The sequence below is a fragment of the Ostrea edulis genome, chromosome 9 (assembly GCF_947568905.1).
Source record: "Ostrea edulis chromosome 9, xbOstEdul1.1, whole genome shotgun sequence".
NCBI lineage: Eukaryota > Metazoa > Mollusca > Bivalvia > Ostreida > Ostreidae > Ostrea > Ostrea edulis.
In genome coordinates, this window is record NC_079172.1 from 6,301,390 (window position 1) to 6,320,148 (window position 18,759).

General features: G+C 34.4%; 1 protein-coding gene across 1 annotated transcript in view; it reads left to right on the forward strand.

The window, feature by feature from the left end:
• LOC125660169 (DNA-directed RNA polymerase II subunit RPB1-like) overlaps positions 1–18,759 on the forward strand; it is a 65,145-nt gene that overhangs the window by 24,906 nt on the left and 21,480 nt on the right. The window contains 9 exon segments of the mRNA XM_056148197.1: positions 2,090–2,113; positions 2,395–2,424; positions 4,706–4,742; positions 4,860–4,911; positions 6,397–6,539; positions 8,587–8,715; positions 10,103–10,191; positions 18,278–18,338; positions 18,485–18,602. Of these exon segments, the coding sequence (XP_056004172.1) occupies positions 2,090–2,113; positions 2,395–2,424; positions 4,706–4,742; positions 4,860–4,911; positions 6,397–6,539; positions 8,587–8,715; positions 10,103–10,191; positions 18,278–18,338; positions 18,485–18,602 (683 nt within the window).

Below are 18,759 nucleotides of genomic sequence, written 5' to 3' on the forward strand. Positions count from 1 at the left end.
AATTGTTTTGTAAGAAAGTTTCTACATGCAGAAAGTATTGTTGAAATGAACTAAACTGCATGTTTTGCTCACCCCAATATTTTTTTTAATAAAACCCAAACAATCTTTATTACAAATTAATAAGTATATAACATTTAAATGACCTATAATTTTATTTTTCCACAAATTCAAGTTAACAGCTACAGATTTGTTGGTAACATAGCGAATTTGTGCTGAAAAATTCTACTTTCGTTTTTATTTAATACCACACGGGCATTTGCAAATTAAAAAGAATAGCAAGTCTGAAATCTTTCCTGATTAAATTCTGTTTTCGCTTTAAAATTGTTGATTGATATTATACTCGTGTCACTTTCACTTCTGGCCTTTTTAAACCGAAACTGAACAGGGTATTTGTTCTCTTCATTCAACATCATTGATTTTTACGTTCAGGACTTGTTGTTATCTTTCGGAACTTCTCGTCTGTGTTGTCACGAATTGGGTAAATCCGAGGCTTTCCGACTATTGCAATTGACGTATTATTTTCTACACCAACAGACGACCAATCAGGTGCCGGTATTTACCACAGGGGCTCGGTTGTCAGATATTGAAGTTTTGTAATATTTGTTCCCGAATAATAAATTGAAGTTTTGCATGAATTGTGTCCGAATAATAGATTATATAAATAAAATCCACCACCAAAATCCGCTTTTTTCGAGGTTTTAAAAAAGGTGTATCATGTGCATGTAGACATAAGCAGACGATAGGGAGAAGTCGTTGGATCTTTTTCCAACATAGATCTTGCCAGAAACCGGTAGGCAGAGAGTAGAAATTGTTAAAAACAAGCCGTGAATCGAGGGCCCCCCAGAAATCCAAGATGGCGAGTGTCGTCTCTTTACTTTTTTTAATGTACACATGATACACCTTTTTTAAAACCTCGAAAAAAGCGGATTTTGGTGGTGGATTTTATTTATATAATCTATTATTCGGACACAAATCATGCAAAACTTCAATTTATTATTCGGGAACAAATATTACAAAACTTCAATATCTGACAACCGAGCCCCTGTGGTATTTACCTGAACTAAATTTAGCGCCAGTAAACACATTTTTACATCCTGGTTGATACGGCCGCGATTTCCGAGTCTACTAAAGTTTGGAAGATGTTTTATAAAAGTTTTTTTCATTGGACATACATTTTTGTCACTAAAGTAGCCGGCACCTAATGTTACTATAGGCGGCGGAAATCCGCCGGCTACCGGCTACTTTTGAAAGCCCTGGTCATTGATTATATACAGTCATGTGACATCCATGCTTTAACAGCCTTATCACCTTGTCTTGGGATTTTGTTTACAAAAAGGAGAGAAACAATATTTGGTGAAACATTTTTGGTTTTAAATCAAATGATATAGAAATATTCGAATATGCATCGCACCCAGGTAGCAATCAAGAGAACTGTTTGTGGTTTGTGTAGAAACAAGCTGAACAGACCGAAATTTGAAAACAACATTACCCATTAAATTTGACAACAATGAGATGAAGTAAGGCCCTCACTATTGCAGAATCAATGACAGGGGATCAGGAGCAGTACTTGTAACCTTCTCATTTAATTTTTTCTTAAATATTCAATATCAAAACCTTTGGTCTAATTGGTTGATCATAACTCTTGAAGTCTGCTAGAGGGCAATAGGAGGAACTATGAAAATATGATTAAATCTGCCGAGAAATAGACGAGAGTAAGGGAATCAGACATTTGCCTTCAGAAGATGGTACTAGGGCTGAAACAATCTTCAGTTCAATACGTTATTGTAAAATCTTTTTGCAACTTGTTCTTATCTTGCAGTATTCTAAATACCATAATTATGGGTGAAAGGTGAAGATGGATATACTGAATTACAGATATAATGGAAAAAATTAACCCTATGTTACTTAAGTCCACTTTGATTATTGATTAAGCAGAAACTGATTACCATGTAGCTTATGGATGAGTCTATTTTTACAGATCAACAAGTAGCGGTGACAGTAGGGTTTCATCAAAGCATAAAAAGTCTAAAAAATCTAAGCATCACAAAAGATCGCCATCCTGTTCTCCGGAAAGGCCACGGCACAAAAGATCTAGGTCAAGGAGTAGGAGAAGGTCCCTCAGCTTTGATAGAGATTCAAGGTACAGGTCAAGGTCACGCAGCAGAGATCGATATTCCAGACGAAGATCTAGGAGTCGCAATAAAAGATCACGATCATCCAGTCGAAGCAGGCGAAAGTCCAGATATTCCAGGTCAAGGTCATCTAGTCGAGACAGGCATAGGTCAAAAAGGTATCCCTCTTTTGAATTCAGCTTTCTCCTTTTCAACTTTTAGTAGCAAAATGAATCCATAATGGATGATTTTAATTCTTTAACAGATCCAGGTCGAGGCACAGAGACAGGAGTCCCAAAAGCAGGACAACAGAGTAAGTTCACTAGCTGAATACTAACAAATAAAACGACTGTTTCCGTCTTTATATCTGTTTAGCACACCATATGTTTACAATGATGGTTCAGTTTTCATGAATACCATGCCCATGTATTCATAGCCACTATGAATCATTCAATGATATTATGAAATCAGTTTCAGGTGGTGTGAATTTACTATATCTACAAAATGCTGTAAATCACACATATTTCATGAGACTTTATATCCACAATCTTGCCTTGTCAAATTTATCAGCAAGAATTTATATTTTGTTCCTTATTGTGCTGTCTTTGCAAGTTAAGAGTGCAATTTGGAAGATGAGAGTAAACATATCAGATGTCTGACATTCAAAGATGTTGGAAATTTGTATACATGCAAATTTTTCACAAGAACCTTATTTCCATGTCATGGCAACAAAAATCAAGTGTTGTGCGGTAGTGGAAAATTACCAAACCATGAAAACTGGTCCCCACTATTATAACACCAAACATATTCAAGAGATCTAACTAATGGTGATGTAGGGATAGATTGATACACACAGTTATTGATTCTGTTACAGATAATGATCATGTATACAAAATGTGTTTAGTGGGTTAGTAGAAATTGACTTCATAAGTTTAGTCATAAAAAAGAAATACCTATTTTTAGTAGCCAATCAGAAGGCCAAGTATGCAGAATGTTGTGACCTACATACCTGTAGTATCATAGTTTTGTAAACCATTCTCCTATGAAACTGCTTTTATGGTAAATCTACATAGAAAGCAAGGGAATTGAAGCTAAAGATTGCTGTCCCTTTGCATGTGATAAGCAGATCGTAGCACTGCACTGATTTTTAACTGTTTGTTCGTCGCTGACTCAACAAGTTGCAGAATATGTCCATTTTGCCTGAGTTTAGTTAATTTTGAGGCTATGCTCTCTAAATCACTATCATACATGTACCGGGTATTGTTAACCCTATGAATGTTTTCTTGAATCTTTTCAGTTGTAAATTTGAGATCATTTTGAAATTGTGGGTGTTAATTCGTGGAAATCAAATTCCCAAAATAACATGTTGGTAGAAGATATTGGAATAAAACGAGCGCTCTTTGAATGTGTGCTTTGCACATGGTGGGCAGGGTTATTTTGAGAACATATACTGGTATTATAATTACATTTATTGAACTTTTGCAAGGCAACTCATTCTGCTTAATGTGAATAAGCAATAGATAAAGTTATTACACATGTATTGTCATATAGTTCCTTAATTACAAATGTCAATGTAAAAATTTTACTTGAAATAGAAATAAGGCTGTTCAGTTCAGTATTTATATGGTACATGTAAGTTCAACTAAGTCCCAGCTGAAAAATATTGGATTGATGACATCACTACCAAACAGCCTGACATGATGAGGAATTGCCATGACAAGTTCTTTAATACAGCATAATGCCATAAATTAGTCAACTTCTATTTATTTAACTATATAATTCATTGAAAACAACTACTTTTCTAAATCTTTTTCACAAACCTATAAAGATTTCATTTATGGTAACCTTTGCACCATTAACAGCACAAATATTGCAGTTTCCGATCTTCGTGTTTTGTCCTGTACATCCATACACACATGAACACCACATTCAAGGGCTTCATTCCACTCTTACAAAGGATCATATAGGGAAATCGAATGCTTAAAGTTGATGATAAAGTTTCATTAGTCACATTTCTGCAATTGTTGGTAAAAGTTTTAAAAATCATGTCCAAATGTTTTGTAATAAATGTTTTAAATTTCATAAAGATTAGAGTAAAAATGAGTTGAGAATGATTATTCAAACAAAGGATATTTTTCAATGATTTATATAGCATGAAACGTGAAAGTTTACTCATTTATGGTACTATTCTGTAGATACCCTCTATGCATAACTAAAATCCACTTAGAGGGAAAGTGAAAATACTGTTTTATTTGCATTGAAAATTAAAATTTATTGCTTTTCTGAAATGAAAGTTATGAGAATGAAAAAAATAATCCCTCCCCAAAAAACATTTGTCAATTGTATTTCTAGGCCTGATTATTTTTCTGGAACATTGGACCAAATTGTTATCTTTGGCTCAATAGTTTCAGGTCCAACAAAATACATGTCACCCTCAACTCCAGTCAACATATATAATTTTTTTTTCAAAAGTTTATGTACATTGTAATTAGTTCGTTTATAACAGCTTTTGTTGACGATTTGACACAGACAAATGAAATTATGGGTTGAATGCAGATATTATGACTGACCTCTTTCATTTTGCTGCATTGTAGAGATCCTTTCACAAATGTTCCCGGTTTTGCAGACATGGTGAGCTTTATTGACTTTTAACAGCTGATATGAATTTTATATTATCTATCATCAGTGTCATAGTAAGAGTTTTAGTTGGTCATTTAATATTGCATGTTCCTCCTTTTGTTTCAATAGACACCCTCTGAGCAGGCTCAGGTCAGGATGCAAATGGCACTAAAAGCTGCAGGTATGATTTTTAAATTTAGAATTGATAGAGAGAAATCAGACAAAGCCCATTTCTTGGGTCAAAGTCCGTAGTGGATGGATAGTAATGATGAGCATGGAGACCTTACCAAACATGTGTAATCAGGGGTTGAGGTTGTAGGGCAGAACTATATGGGTCATGCATACATATGATATCTTACAGAGATTCTGGGGGACTCCCAGAATTGAGCATTAAAGAAATGGCTCTCTTCAGAAGTCTAAAATCTTCCAAATTCCCTCATTAAGACCCAAATTTAAAATGACGAATAAAAGAGAAGCCATTTTTTAAGAAAACGAAACCCAGTGTTATTTTGATTGACTTGATGAGACATGCATCAATGATCAGTGTCTACTTTTCTTGCTTACCAAGGATTTTAAGACAAATATGAAGGCAACTATTTTCTTCATTTGTCCCCACCTTTCCACTTTCAAAAACGATGGTATGTGCCTGAACTCACTATCTGTTACATGTGCGTGTTTATTGAAAAGTTGCCCAAGTTAATGCAGAAAATGAGATCTCAATGGACATACTAAATATTAAAACTGGGATGGAATGAAAAACAAAATGATAGTCACAATATTCTGTACTTAGTGAAAAATAATTTAATACTGATGTCTGTACACGTTAGAAATATGCAGGTTGTCAGGTGACACAATAATATTTTACAGAAAACAGATGCTGATTAAAGAAAGACATTTATATATTTTGTGGCCCAAAGGTCACAGCAGGCCTTCAATCCAAGTTTAAAATACTTCCGTTGTAACACTATATCTTGAAAGGTTTTCAACATCCAGCTTTTATATGTTACAGAAAAGTAGTTATTTATTAAAAGAAGACGTCTACAGAATATTGGTGTCAGTTTGTCTGTCTGTCCATCATCACTTTAGTTGTGACTTGATATCATGAAGAGTTTTCAATAATGATTTTATCTAAAGGTATCTGATCTTTAAAGGAAGGCCATTTATAGATTTTTTGATCAAAGGTCAGTTTGATAGACTTCCAGCTTTTATATTTTGTACAATGGTTGATTGATTGATTGAATATTTTTTAACGTCCCTCTCGAGAATATTTCACTCATATAAAGACGTCACCACTGCCGGTGAAGGGCTGCAAAATTTAGGCTATGCACGGCACTTATGGCCTTTGAGCAGGGAGGGATCTTTATTGTGCCACACCTGCTGTGACTTGGGGCCTTGGTTTTTGCGGTCTCATCCGAAGGACCACCCCATTTAGTTGCCTCTTATGACAAGCAAGGGGTACTGAGGACCTATTCTAACCCGGATCCCCACGGTAGTTGACTTGTGAAAAGAAGATTATCCCCCCTCTCTGTCATCACAAATATTGATTAATTCTGCCATCAGCACTTGTGCATGTAATATATGAATTACAGGTAAGTTCTTGGCAGGACCGTTTCTGACTGAGTCAGTTTTATAGTTTACAATGATGTAATTATTCTCTTTTTTTCAGCTGCAGCAGATGAGAAAATTAAGGAGCAGACAACAAGCTCTTCAGAAAGTAAATCACACAAGGAACAACTCCAGTTCTCTAATGCTATCAAAGACATCGAGAGCTCCTCCTTTGTTCAGTCGACATTCTTCTCCAATAGATCAGTAAGGCAAAAATAGGCTTTAATTCATTAAATGATTACAATTAAAGCGATCTATGTTTACTTGGAAACAGTTTTCAATGTGATGATTGATTCAATGTAACCATTATAAAAACTATACTGCATCATTTCTGTGAAATTGGCTTCAGTAAATGCAAATATTGATTTCAATTCACTCATATCTTTTATTCATATATCAGGAACTGATTTTTGAGTTGACTCTCGGAGCAAGACTACACTTTAAGTCATGTTCATGCAAATTTTATGCCTTTCACATATATTCATTCACTGTTTGCAAGTGACCTTGAAGAACCAAACCCTATGTTGTATGTTGAAACCTGATTTCGTTGCCAATACCAAACATTAGATTCTGATTTTAAACTTCGATGTATTCTGAAGATTTTGTTATGAATACTGTGTTTACTACAGTTGTGTTTACTTACGCTAAGCCGTTCTTGATAACAAATTAATCTGCAAATTTGTTTTAAGGTAATGCGAATACAATATAAACAATTAGGATTTTCATTGTATGTTGCTTATCAGGGTGAAAAAGTACCAGTTTCATCAGATTAAACTAAGAAAATAAATGAGCTCCTCCGATTTCAATGTAGGTCACATCATACTAATGAGATTTATGCTCATGAATAAATCAAAGTACTGTAAATATTGTAAGTATTGAATGATGTTGAGGACTAATTAGTGATAATTATTACCCATATTATGTTTAAATTTCATGAATATACATGTATAAAAAAGTTATATTAATCAGATATGAATTTATCCCATGTGTGATTTGAAAAGGTACAATGTAATAGGAAATATCCAGGTCATTTTTTGTTATAATTCATTAATACAATGTATATTTAAGCTTTTGTTGAAAATATTTCTACATATTTTGTTTTTCAGCACTTCATTGTTGTTACTAAGTATACAACAACTATTTTTGAACTGAATCTGATGCCTTTCATTCAGAAAACCTTGTTTGATAATGTAAAGACCAAGTCAAATTTTAGGCTAATCTTCAATATATGTACAAGCAATAATTCAATACAGGTGGAGTAAGCTGATACATCAGTCACATACTTTGTTCTAATTATCAATGGGGTATTTTGCCACATTTGTAGAGCTTGCTATTACTAGTTATTAGGTTTGTTACTGACTATCTACAGAAATGCATCTCATGTTGATCAAGCCTATGAATGACAAGGTGAAGGATTTGTTATACCTAATCACCAAAGATGAATATTGCACAGAATGTCAAAAAGCAGCAGTTTTTTTCTACCCACTGGTACTGGTACCAGTACCCATTCAATTGGGAAAAATAGCATCAAAATCGAACAAATTGGGAATTTTCTACTATTGTATCGGCAAATGATTTCAACTAAAGGAAGAAAAAAATAAAGAACAAAACAATTTTTTACGGTAATATTTGCTGTTGTGAGACATCAAGAATCGTCGTAGGCTCGTTCTAGAATCGTTGTAGCTCTACAACACCTGCACTGTCATGATCTGTACTTTCAATTTAATACCGGAAGTGAACATTTTAGTTAACTCATACAAGGTTTCAGACTAAGTAAATTACGATGTGAGCAGTCTATTTTTTGGCAAGTCAATTGGGAATTTTTAGTCAACGTTTTTTGGCATTGGTAATGGTACCGTTTATCGATACCAGTTATATAAGGGGAAAAAAACGCTGAAAAGTATGCCCAGTAGTTCAAACATACCTTATCCGTTCTCCAACTAAAACTGATTTTGATTTTTTCAATCATAAACAAAATGCAATTCAATTAAATCATGAATAAAGGGATTTTGGGGGGCAAAAAACATATCACTGTGACTAATAAATGTATACAATTTCTTATAAATTCTTAAGATTTGGCAGGCATCAATCATATTGCTGTCTATCGAGAAATATAGCCAGCAATCCATTGTGAAACTACATAGTCCAAGGGGCTTTTCATGTATTCTGGAATCAAATTCTTTAGAATTAGTTTCTAATCTGTTCCCATTCTGGAGTAAATCTTAGCTTATAAAAACATTTGGTGTTTTAGGACAAAGACAAAACAAGCTCAAAGAAAGAGGAAGAGTTCTTCTTTGGTACTGCTGCTGAGTTCAAACCTGACATGGCTGTGAAAAAAATCCTGGAGGTAGATGACCTGTCAAAGCTGGCTCACTCCAATGTAAGCATAGTCACAAAAAATTTCAGAATGAATGTCATATATTTGTTTGAAGATTGCAGCATATGTATTTAGTGACTGTCTTGAAAATAGTTTATTTGATTGTTGTACATCCCTTCAGGAATGTTTTGAGGAAACATCACCAGCTGTACAAAATGAAGTACCACAGATTTGGATTTATTTAGGGCACTCGTAGCCATCATCATGCTAACACCTGACCTCAGTATTTTTGTCCAAAAGAACGGTGCCTCTCACTTCTAAATGCCGAGGTTTAAAAACTACCTATTTTCAGTGTCTTAGGTGTGACGCAGCAAATGTGTAAACGAGGTTCAAACCCTTGACCTTCCAGTCACAAGTCAACACTATAACCACTGAGCCACTGGAATCGGTCATAACTAATCATTATAATGATAATTAAAAATCATCAATTCCAAAAGGAACATAGATCATGCAGTTGAATTTCGGTATCTTGAACATTGATATCTCGAACATTGTTATCTCGAATACTGCAGATTCCTAAATATAGGCAAGGAATTTATTATCGTGTAATTTCGCGAGAGGCATCAGTCACGAAATAAAATTACTTGTTTTTAATTTTCTGTTGTTGAAATACATGTAAGAACTCTTGATTCACAGACGACACGTGAATTCATGTTCAAGGGATTTGACGTTTACAAAAGGTGAAGATAACGAACAGTGATCAATCTCGAAACTCCTATAAGGAATACAAAAATTAAGAATTGGGCAAATAAGGACCCCTGGACAAACCAGAGGTGGGATCAGGTGCCTAGGAGAAGTAAGCATCCCCTGACAACTGGTCACACCCGCCTTGAGCCCTATGTCTTGATCAGATAAATGGAGTAATCTGTAGTCAAAATCACTGTGTAAAGAACGGCCTAACAATCAGTATGAAACACGTCAGACAGCATTTGACCCAATGATTGGTTGTATTGGCAAACTAGATCATCATAACAACTATGGAATTTCTGAAATGCCGACTTTAATCGAGACTGTTGAAACCCCTGTAACATCAACTTATTTGTCAGTAGCCTGCCTAATTTAAAAATTGATCATACGCAAAACAAGCCCTTAAATATCGAATCATTTCAGATAAATAAACACCAAATGCAAGTGATAATGGAATATTGCTACATGAATATAGGAATTTGTCGATGGAGAAGCTAAAATCATCCCATTTGTCATAAAATTGGGTTGTTAGTTTGCTGTTAATATCCATTTTCAATAAAATATCTAAGTACGAAGCAGATGTAGAGGACTCTGGTGTTTTTTATCTGGAGTTCACAGAGGTATATCGAATATTGACATATGCATGAAAATGATTATTGTTTTAAAATCGATAAAACGTATGTTTTCTGAATTTTTTTTTCAGCTGTTTGTGGATCCGGAAGTCAAAATGGATCAGTGGATTGAGAGACTAAAATCTCTTAGACAAAGAAAACTGGAAGGAGAAGTTATAATGTGAAAGCAGACTCTGGTTTTGTTTTTTTGATAAACAGTTTGTCTGGGAAGCAGTTCAGTCAACAGTTGGAGTTATTCATGACTTTACAGAACACTTCATCACATGTATTTTACATTAAGGATTGTGTCAGTGTTTTAGGAGACAATTTTTAAATCATTTTGAACATCATTTCCTTCATTACATACTTGTGTATTCTCACAAAATAAATTCACATGTACAAATTTGAACAAATGTTGGGTCAGTCTGTAGTTTTAATTAACAGGTTTAATCAAATTTGTGTGATTTCTGTAAAGTTGAGCATATTAGATATTATGTTGAGCGCACAATACTTAATGTTTCTGCCATTTTTTCCTAAGACTATTTTTTTTATCTTCTTGATATGAAGAGTTCTTGAATTTTTTATTGTAGTAATGTTACATACGCCTGATTAGCCCAGTGGTTATGTTACTTAACTAGTAATGCAAGGGTCCGGGGTTCACCCAATTACTCTCCTTCTTTGGTACAATAACTTAATAATGTCCAACAACCTTTTGTAATACATAAGAGTTGATTTTACATTTTACTTGCCACAACCATCATAGAATTTAAAAAATATATAATAAAAAGTTACTTGCACCAAATATCGGAAAATATGCCTGCCCCCAGTCATTGTGCAGAAGCAGGTTGAGCAAGCTTGATCTGCTTTACTGCGTTACGACTGAAGGCAGGCATGCTTCTCACTGATTTAGTTTTAAAATAACCTATAACTAGCAAAATCATTGGAAAGTCATTATCATCTTGTATACTGATATTTTTACAGGATAAGGCCTAAGGGTACTGTGTTTGCGCAGCAAACTGACAGTCGTATTTTTGTGTTTGTGCCAAGAATCCCAGTGCAAATTGGTTATATTATTGTTTTAGGGGATAAATTTCATTTTTGAAAATACATGCAGGCATGAACTGCAATGCTTTATGCCAGTATACTTCATGAAGTGCATTATGAAAAGTTTGCTGGCATGAAATGTTGCAGTTCATACTCTCATGTATTTTCAAAAATGAAATTCATTTTTTTATATTTACATTCTACTTTTATTTCTTTTGGAATTCGCAGCCGTTGAAATAGATGTGCTATATTTATCAAAATTCATACACCCATTGTTCACGTCAATGAGATAATGGTTGTCATTACAGTTGGTAAAGATATTGAAGGCAAAAACATTGGAAATGTATATATTCTTAAATGAATTGGATGAAATAGGTGAAGATATTATAGACAATAGCCTAGATTCAGAGCTTTGAGATGACAGAGATGACATTACGTTCTTATAGGTAAAAAAATTGTTTGAGGTGGATTGTACACAACTATCAAATCTCGTGTGAAGGCCAGAATATGATATTGACATTTTGAGTAGTAATTTTGGGACCAAATTAGACATAAAGATTCTGTCAACCTTGTTCTTATGGAATGCCAAATTAAGATATCTTTAATTACATTTGAAGATATGTCATCAATTCATTTGATGCACGCAACAATTTAATTAAAGATCTCTTCAAATGATTCATATTTTCAATTCTGAATTATCGCACGCCTTAAATAAATTGTTGATTGTATTAAGGTAACTCCATACTCGCATTGTTATCTGATAAAAGTTTAAATATGTATTTATTTCAATCTAAGATGGGAGACATACCTACATGTATATCAATATCTGAAAATTGCAATTTTCCTTCAATAGCATTATCAAACTTTTACAAAAACTGGTTAAAATGATAAAGTAGTATTTATAATAATTACATGAAACTGTTTCTTTACAAAACTATTCCAAAATTTTACTGTAAAAGATGAAAAAAATGTATTGCATAATGAACTGAGTTATTGCCCTTAGATTCAATATTTTGAAACAACTCTTGATCATTCATATATAACTTCGGCTTTTTAATTTTTTTTTATCTTTTAAGAAGATTTTTTTTACAATAACCATTTGGAAAGACTCCAACAAGGTTATGGTATTATCACACATAAATTTATTTAAATCATTGATTTTGCAACATCTTGTGACGTCACAGGAGGGTGAAAAAACAGTAATTATTCTGCTAAATCAAAGAGCACTACAATTGAATTGCTGCTCTTTTCAAATGAATTGATGATATGAACAATTTAATTGATCTACGAGGAGAGTAATAATTCCATTAATATGTTCTTGTATCATAAAAGTTGGTAGAAAGCCAGTTAGTTTCAAATGGCAGGATGTTGTTCCAGAGCCACAGGAAGAGGCTTGTATTCCTCAGCAATGTTGGATAACTCCAATCTGGGAATATATATCTGTCTATGAGTGCAGGGGTTACATTTCCTCCTTTCACACTTTACTCCTTCCCTTTTCTGTTTTTCTCCTCTCTTTTCCATCCCTACTCCCTCAACTTCCTTTCTCCTCTTCCCTCCCTTGCCCCTTCTCTCCCCCTACTATTCCCACCTCCTCCCCCTTCTAAATTCAATATGATTAAATCCTTTGATCAGCTTATGTAGTTTGCCACATAAGGTTAGTGTAGAGGGCATATGAGGCAGTGGATCTAGCATATATGAAAAGTGACATATCCAGAAATTTCTGAACTTGGGGCATAATAAAAGGCTGGGGGCTGCTTTGAAGCCCCCCCCCCCCCCCCCCCCCCCCCCCCCCCCCCAAGGACAAAGCCTTAGTGGTGGAAAAAATCCATGCAGGGAGCAAATTAAGTCCCTGGCCTATAGCCGCTGCATTTTGACAAAAGAGGACATGTTTATATTAGGGTTTCTGGACATATTTCCATATTAAAAATGGATTATATTTTTGATATTGATATCTACAGTAAAACACAATCATAGCTAACCTCCAGGGACAGCAACAACTGTTCATTATAACAAAACTTCGTTATAAAGTAAAACACAGTTATAACAAACTTCCAGGGACAGCAATAAACAGTTCATAATAACCAAACTTTGTTATACAGTAAAACACAGTTATAGCGAACCTCCAGGGACAGCAATAAACAGTTCATAATAACCGAACCACCAGAGACAGCAATAAACAGTTCATTATAATCAAACTTCGTTATACAGTAAAACACAGTTATAGCGAACCTCCAGCGAACCTCCAGAGACAGCAATAAACAGTTCATTATAATCAAACTTCGTTATAAAGTAAAACACAGTTATAACGAACCTCCAGGGACAGCAATAAACAGTTCATAATAACCAAACTTTGTTATACAGTAAAACACAGTTATAGCGAACCTCCAGAGACAGCAATAAACAGTTCATTATAATCAAACTTCGTTATAAAGTAAAACACAGTTATAACGAACCTCCAGGGACAGCAATAAACAGTTCATAATAACCAAACTTCGTTATACAGTAAAACACAGTTATAGCGAACCTCCAGCGAACCTCCAGAGACAGCAATAAACAGTTCATTATAACCAAACTTCGTTATAAAGTAAAACACAGTTATAACGAACCTCCAGGGACAGCAATAAAGTTTGTTATATCCAATAAAATTTACGTTATTTTGCTTTCATAGGGGAATAAATATTACTTCACAAGAAGTGTGAATTCATTTTAAGCATGTTCATCATAAGCATGTTTTACTGTACAAATATGGGGCGCGCTTTAGTTGTCTATACCATTGTACACCCGGTGTAGTCGGTTTACACCTTATAATGAACTGCAATTTGGTCTAGTGTGGTCATATTCAGTATGGATGTTTAGCAGCTGAGGAGATCCTCCTTGGAGATTGATTAATGCTAATAATGTACAAACTGAATAATTTCTAAAATTTGAGATTTTTTTATTTTTTTTAATTTTTTTTTTTTTTACAAAAATGTATTGTAATGTGCATTTATAAATACCAGGTCATACCCCAAAATATTTGTTGATTTTTTGGTGTCAAACTTGTTTTTTAATGCTTGTAAGATATATACCAACTGTTTTTATTTATTCTTTAAAAATTATATTTTCAATTCTTGTAAATGACAAACATGTATATAAAACACTGGAATCATTATCCCATATATACTTTACCACTATCAATTTGAAAATACGGAGAAAAACATCTGCAAATTTTTCTTCTCACCATTTGTCTGATTGCAGCCATTGAATTTAGATTTAAATTGAATTTTTCGGTGCATTTACCAACGCATGTCCTGTACAGGGTGTAGAGGGTGTACACGAAAAAGTGTACTTCATGACGGAAAGGTGTACATTTTGTAGTCAGTGTAGACAAATCAAGCATGCTCATAGATTACTACAGTGGGGGAGGGTGGGTGATGGATCCAGTTGATGCACATGTAAATATATTGGCACTATATAAATTTGAGAACTCCATGAATATCATCAAGAATAATCAAACTATAAACTTCCTAATCAGAATAGAAAATTCAGGACCCAAGGAATATGTTTTCAATAAATTTTGACCACAAATATAATATTGTATATTAAAAGGAAAATGGTTAAAATTATAATTCATGTCCAAAATTTGTAAGAACCTTTTTCATTTGGAATAGAACTGTTGAAATATGATTGTGCCCACAAGAAAATTAAGCCCTAATGTATGAAATATATATAAAATAAACATTCTATCTGTATTCTGTCAACTATTCCTTGGTTCATGCTATCATATTGATTTAATTATCTATGAGGTACTGTTTTTATCTAAGAAAACATCGAATACAACAGAATATTGCGGATTGTGAAAGTTCGCTCATCCCGGCTCCGTTGTTTAGATGTCTCCCGCCAATTTTTAACGCAAGCAGGGTGATATGTTTTGGGATTTCTTGAAGGTAGTTTGTTTTGTCTTACACATGTGTAGATATGATATATAAGAATTTGATGTATGCATCTTGGTTTCAGAATCAAATATGGTGTATATATTCGTTTAATCTATCATCATGACATGTTTTGAGGTTTTCTCGAGGAAATTCGGGTTTTGATGTATCGTGGATAAATTTAGTTAAATGTACAGAACCCCTAAAGGTTTCAAGAACCCCGAATGATGTTCAGAGCCCTACATGACTGCCAGTTCTACTGATTAGGTATTACTAAATATATATTTATCAAATTAATTAAACTGAAAATAACCTCATTTACACACGGGACACAGGGGCTTCTTATCCATTTTATTCTCAATCTTTATATAAATATCTAACAAAGGATGACAAGAAAATAGAATACTGGTTGTAAACAAAGCTCAAAATCACCTTAGTTCCAACAAACAGATCGAATCTGCCTATCCAAATGGTGTTAAACTTAAACATCTCCTAGTAAAAGTCCAACATAGTCCAATCCTTTCATATTTAATTTAATGAGTTTTATAAACGAAATTAATGCAAGCTGTCTGCATTGTCGTCAAATTTTAGGATTTGAGACAAATTCTCCGTTCATATCGACCATGAACAGCTCAAAATTGATGTTCATTTCTTATATATATATTCATTTATTTCATCACCATTTGTGTACATTGCTTGTGTAAGTCAGGAAATATTGTTGCATTTAAAACGAAATCCTAAGATCCACCTATGTCACAGTCGTATTGTGATGTACGTCAACACATAGACATGATGTCACACTTTACTCTGCCTTTTATCAACATTGCACAGTGCACTGTATTTTGGAGCTAGGAGACCACAAGATTGGGATGATAATTCATGAAAGTTTACAATCTTAGTCCGAGGTGTGACTTTGCGAGCTCTTTGTAACATGTTAATGCTGTCAAGTTTATAACTTGGGCAAGCTGTCACAACGATTGGAGCTTTCGTGTCATGTTTTGTACACACATCACGTCATCCCCTTTTCGCCGTGATCGAACCATATTCTCCCCTTCTTTCCACTTCGGTAAAAGTAGACGTTTTCTTTTCGTTTGAAGTTGTTCAACTTCTGGTTTAAGTACATTTTGGAAGATTTGATACCACAGGAATGTCTCGCCAAGTGACAAAACCTCAACCGGAAATTGAACTTCAATTATAATAGGACTCGGATCGGTCGGAAAGAAAAATGTTGCTCGGACAATTACGGTCACCAAGTGGGCGACAAGAACGGAAATTTTGGGTGCCCACAAGCAAAGTTTAGTCACCAATGCGAGTGGGCGAGCGGTAATTTGGAACCCTGACTGTGTCATGACTTACATGTAGCAATGAAATTTCGCATTGAAAAATGATCAACCATCCTGCCTTTTATGAAGAATAGGGAGGCACAGCACTGGAAGTTAATGTAAATATATAGTATGTGCATATATAAAAATTACATGCACATACTATATATTTACATTAACTTCCAATGTCCGTGTTGGGATTCCCGTGGGGTTTCGGATTAGAATAGGTCCTCAGTACCCCCTTGCTTGTCGTAAGAGGCGACTAATAGGGGCGGTCCTTCGGATGAGACGGCAAAAACCAAGGTCCCGTGTCACAACAGGTGTGGCACGATAAAGATCCCTTCCTGCTCGATGGCCATAAGCGCCGAGCATAGGCCTAAATTATGTATGCCCTTCACCGGCAGTGGCGATGTCTCCATGAGTGAAATATTTTCAACAGGGACGTAAAATAATATTCAACCCGTGTAGGGAGGGGGCTCGTCAGTGAAATTCCAAACCTCACAAGCGTATTTCACAATCACAACCATCAGATCCAAATAAATTTTTAAAAAACCCAGTAGTACAAGGAGAAAAAGAAATCGAAAAGTTAAGCCCCATTGGACCGAGGGTGGGCATTTGCTGAGATTTAATTCAGGAGAAAACAATATTTTGTACGTGTGTATACAAAACACAGTAGAACATGAGCTTCTGATGTCATCTGTTGAAAAATAAAATAAGATATAATAATGTCAGTTGTTCTTTAACTATGGTCATCTGGATATGTATTTTCCTACAGTAGAACATGCTTGTACCTTGCAAATGACAAGTGGTCGAATTAGAAAAAAACATTTTGGGCCATTAAAATATTGTTTGGGCTTGCAAAATTATTATACAGGGAGGCCCGAAGGGCCTGTGCTTCACAAAGTTTTTCGTGAAGACTGTTAACGTTGTATTTTTTTTCAAATCATTTCGCTCTTTTAGTCGCGTGCTTTAAACTAGTTCATAATCCGTTCATAGTCAATATGAACGGATTGTGTTGCGTGCTGAAATTGGTTGGTTCATAGAGGAAAATACGATTTGTAATATAAATATTTTTAAATGAAGTTTTCAAATATGCTGACAAAAGTTGATCTGAGTATGACCCTACATGGATAAGTTATACTACATGTATATTGAACAGAATATTAGTATACATACTAAAGTTGTACACATTTTCTGGAAATCGATTATTGGCATATTTTTATTTTTTACAGATGACAGACTGTTAAACTTTTGTCATTTTTTTCATGAAATTATGAATGTGGTGCACAGGTGTATGGATTGCCCTACTAAAACCCCTTCTTCATTTTACAATCTAAAAATTTATATCTTGTACAGATTTATGCACTTACATATTACAGTGCAGATAAGAATTTTATTTCCTTCAAATATTCTAGACTGCAAGGACATCAAACATGTCAAATGAATCTTTAAGGTACACCTTTATCAAGTTGGACTTCCACATTACTGTCTGCTTAGTCCATTGTTTTTGACACTTTTATCAAGCTTCTTATTTGCCTAGTGTCAAATCCCATAGATCTTTTGTTTCATGCAATTTAAGTTTCCTCTTCATGTCTAGTCATTTCCAGAATTTTTGTCCTAACTTGGCCACTGTATTTTTCTTTGCAGGCTTCTTGGATTTTGTTCGAACTTAGCTGATTGGATTTTTCTCTGCAGGCTTCTTGGATTTTGTCCAAGCTTGGCCATTTTTTGTATTTTTTCTGCAGGCTTCTTGGATTTTGTCCAAGCTTGGCCATTGTTTGTATTTTTTCTGCAGGTTTCCTGGATTTTGTCCAAACTTAGCTGATTGGATTTTTCTCCTCAGGTTTCCTGGATTTTGTCCAAACTTAGCTGATTGTATTCTTGTCTGGAGGCTTCCTGGATTTTCTCCAAACTTAGCCATTTGTATTTTTCTCTGCAGGCTTCCTGGATTTTCTCCAAACTTAGCCAATGTTTGTGTTTTTCCTTGCAGGCAGGTTATAGAAGACATGGAAGGAAGACTTAGAAACTGTGAAAGAACACACGGACCAGAGGTTTGGTTAACTTCTATTGCTGCCAATATAAAAGATGTTAATGTGTTGAAAAACTTGTCATATACATGTATGACATAAAATTTATGTAGAAAGGATTATATCATTAAAAACTTGTGTCATGTGAAGTATTTATTTTTAAATTACAGACTTTGAAAACAGTTCAGCACAATACAGAAGACCCTTTTTCATATTCATCTTTGAATAAAAACTACAGAATTCCGAAAATGACAACTGAAGAAAGGGACCACAAACAAATGCTGAAAGGTATATAATATCAAACAAAACGTACCTAAGTTTTCGGTCTCTACATTGGAAGAAGAAAAATATGTATAGTTTTTATATTCGACTTGTCGTGAATGCCAGATTAATGTAAACTAGGGAGTAGTCGGGATGAAAATCGCATGGAATCATTAATGGAGAG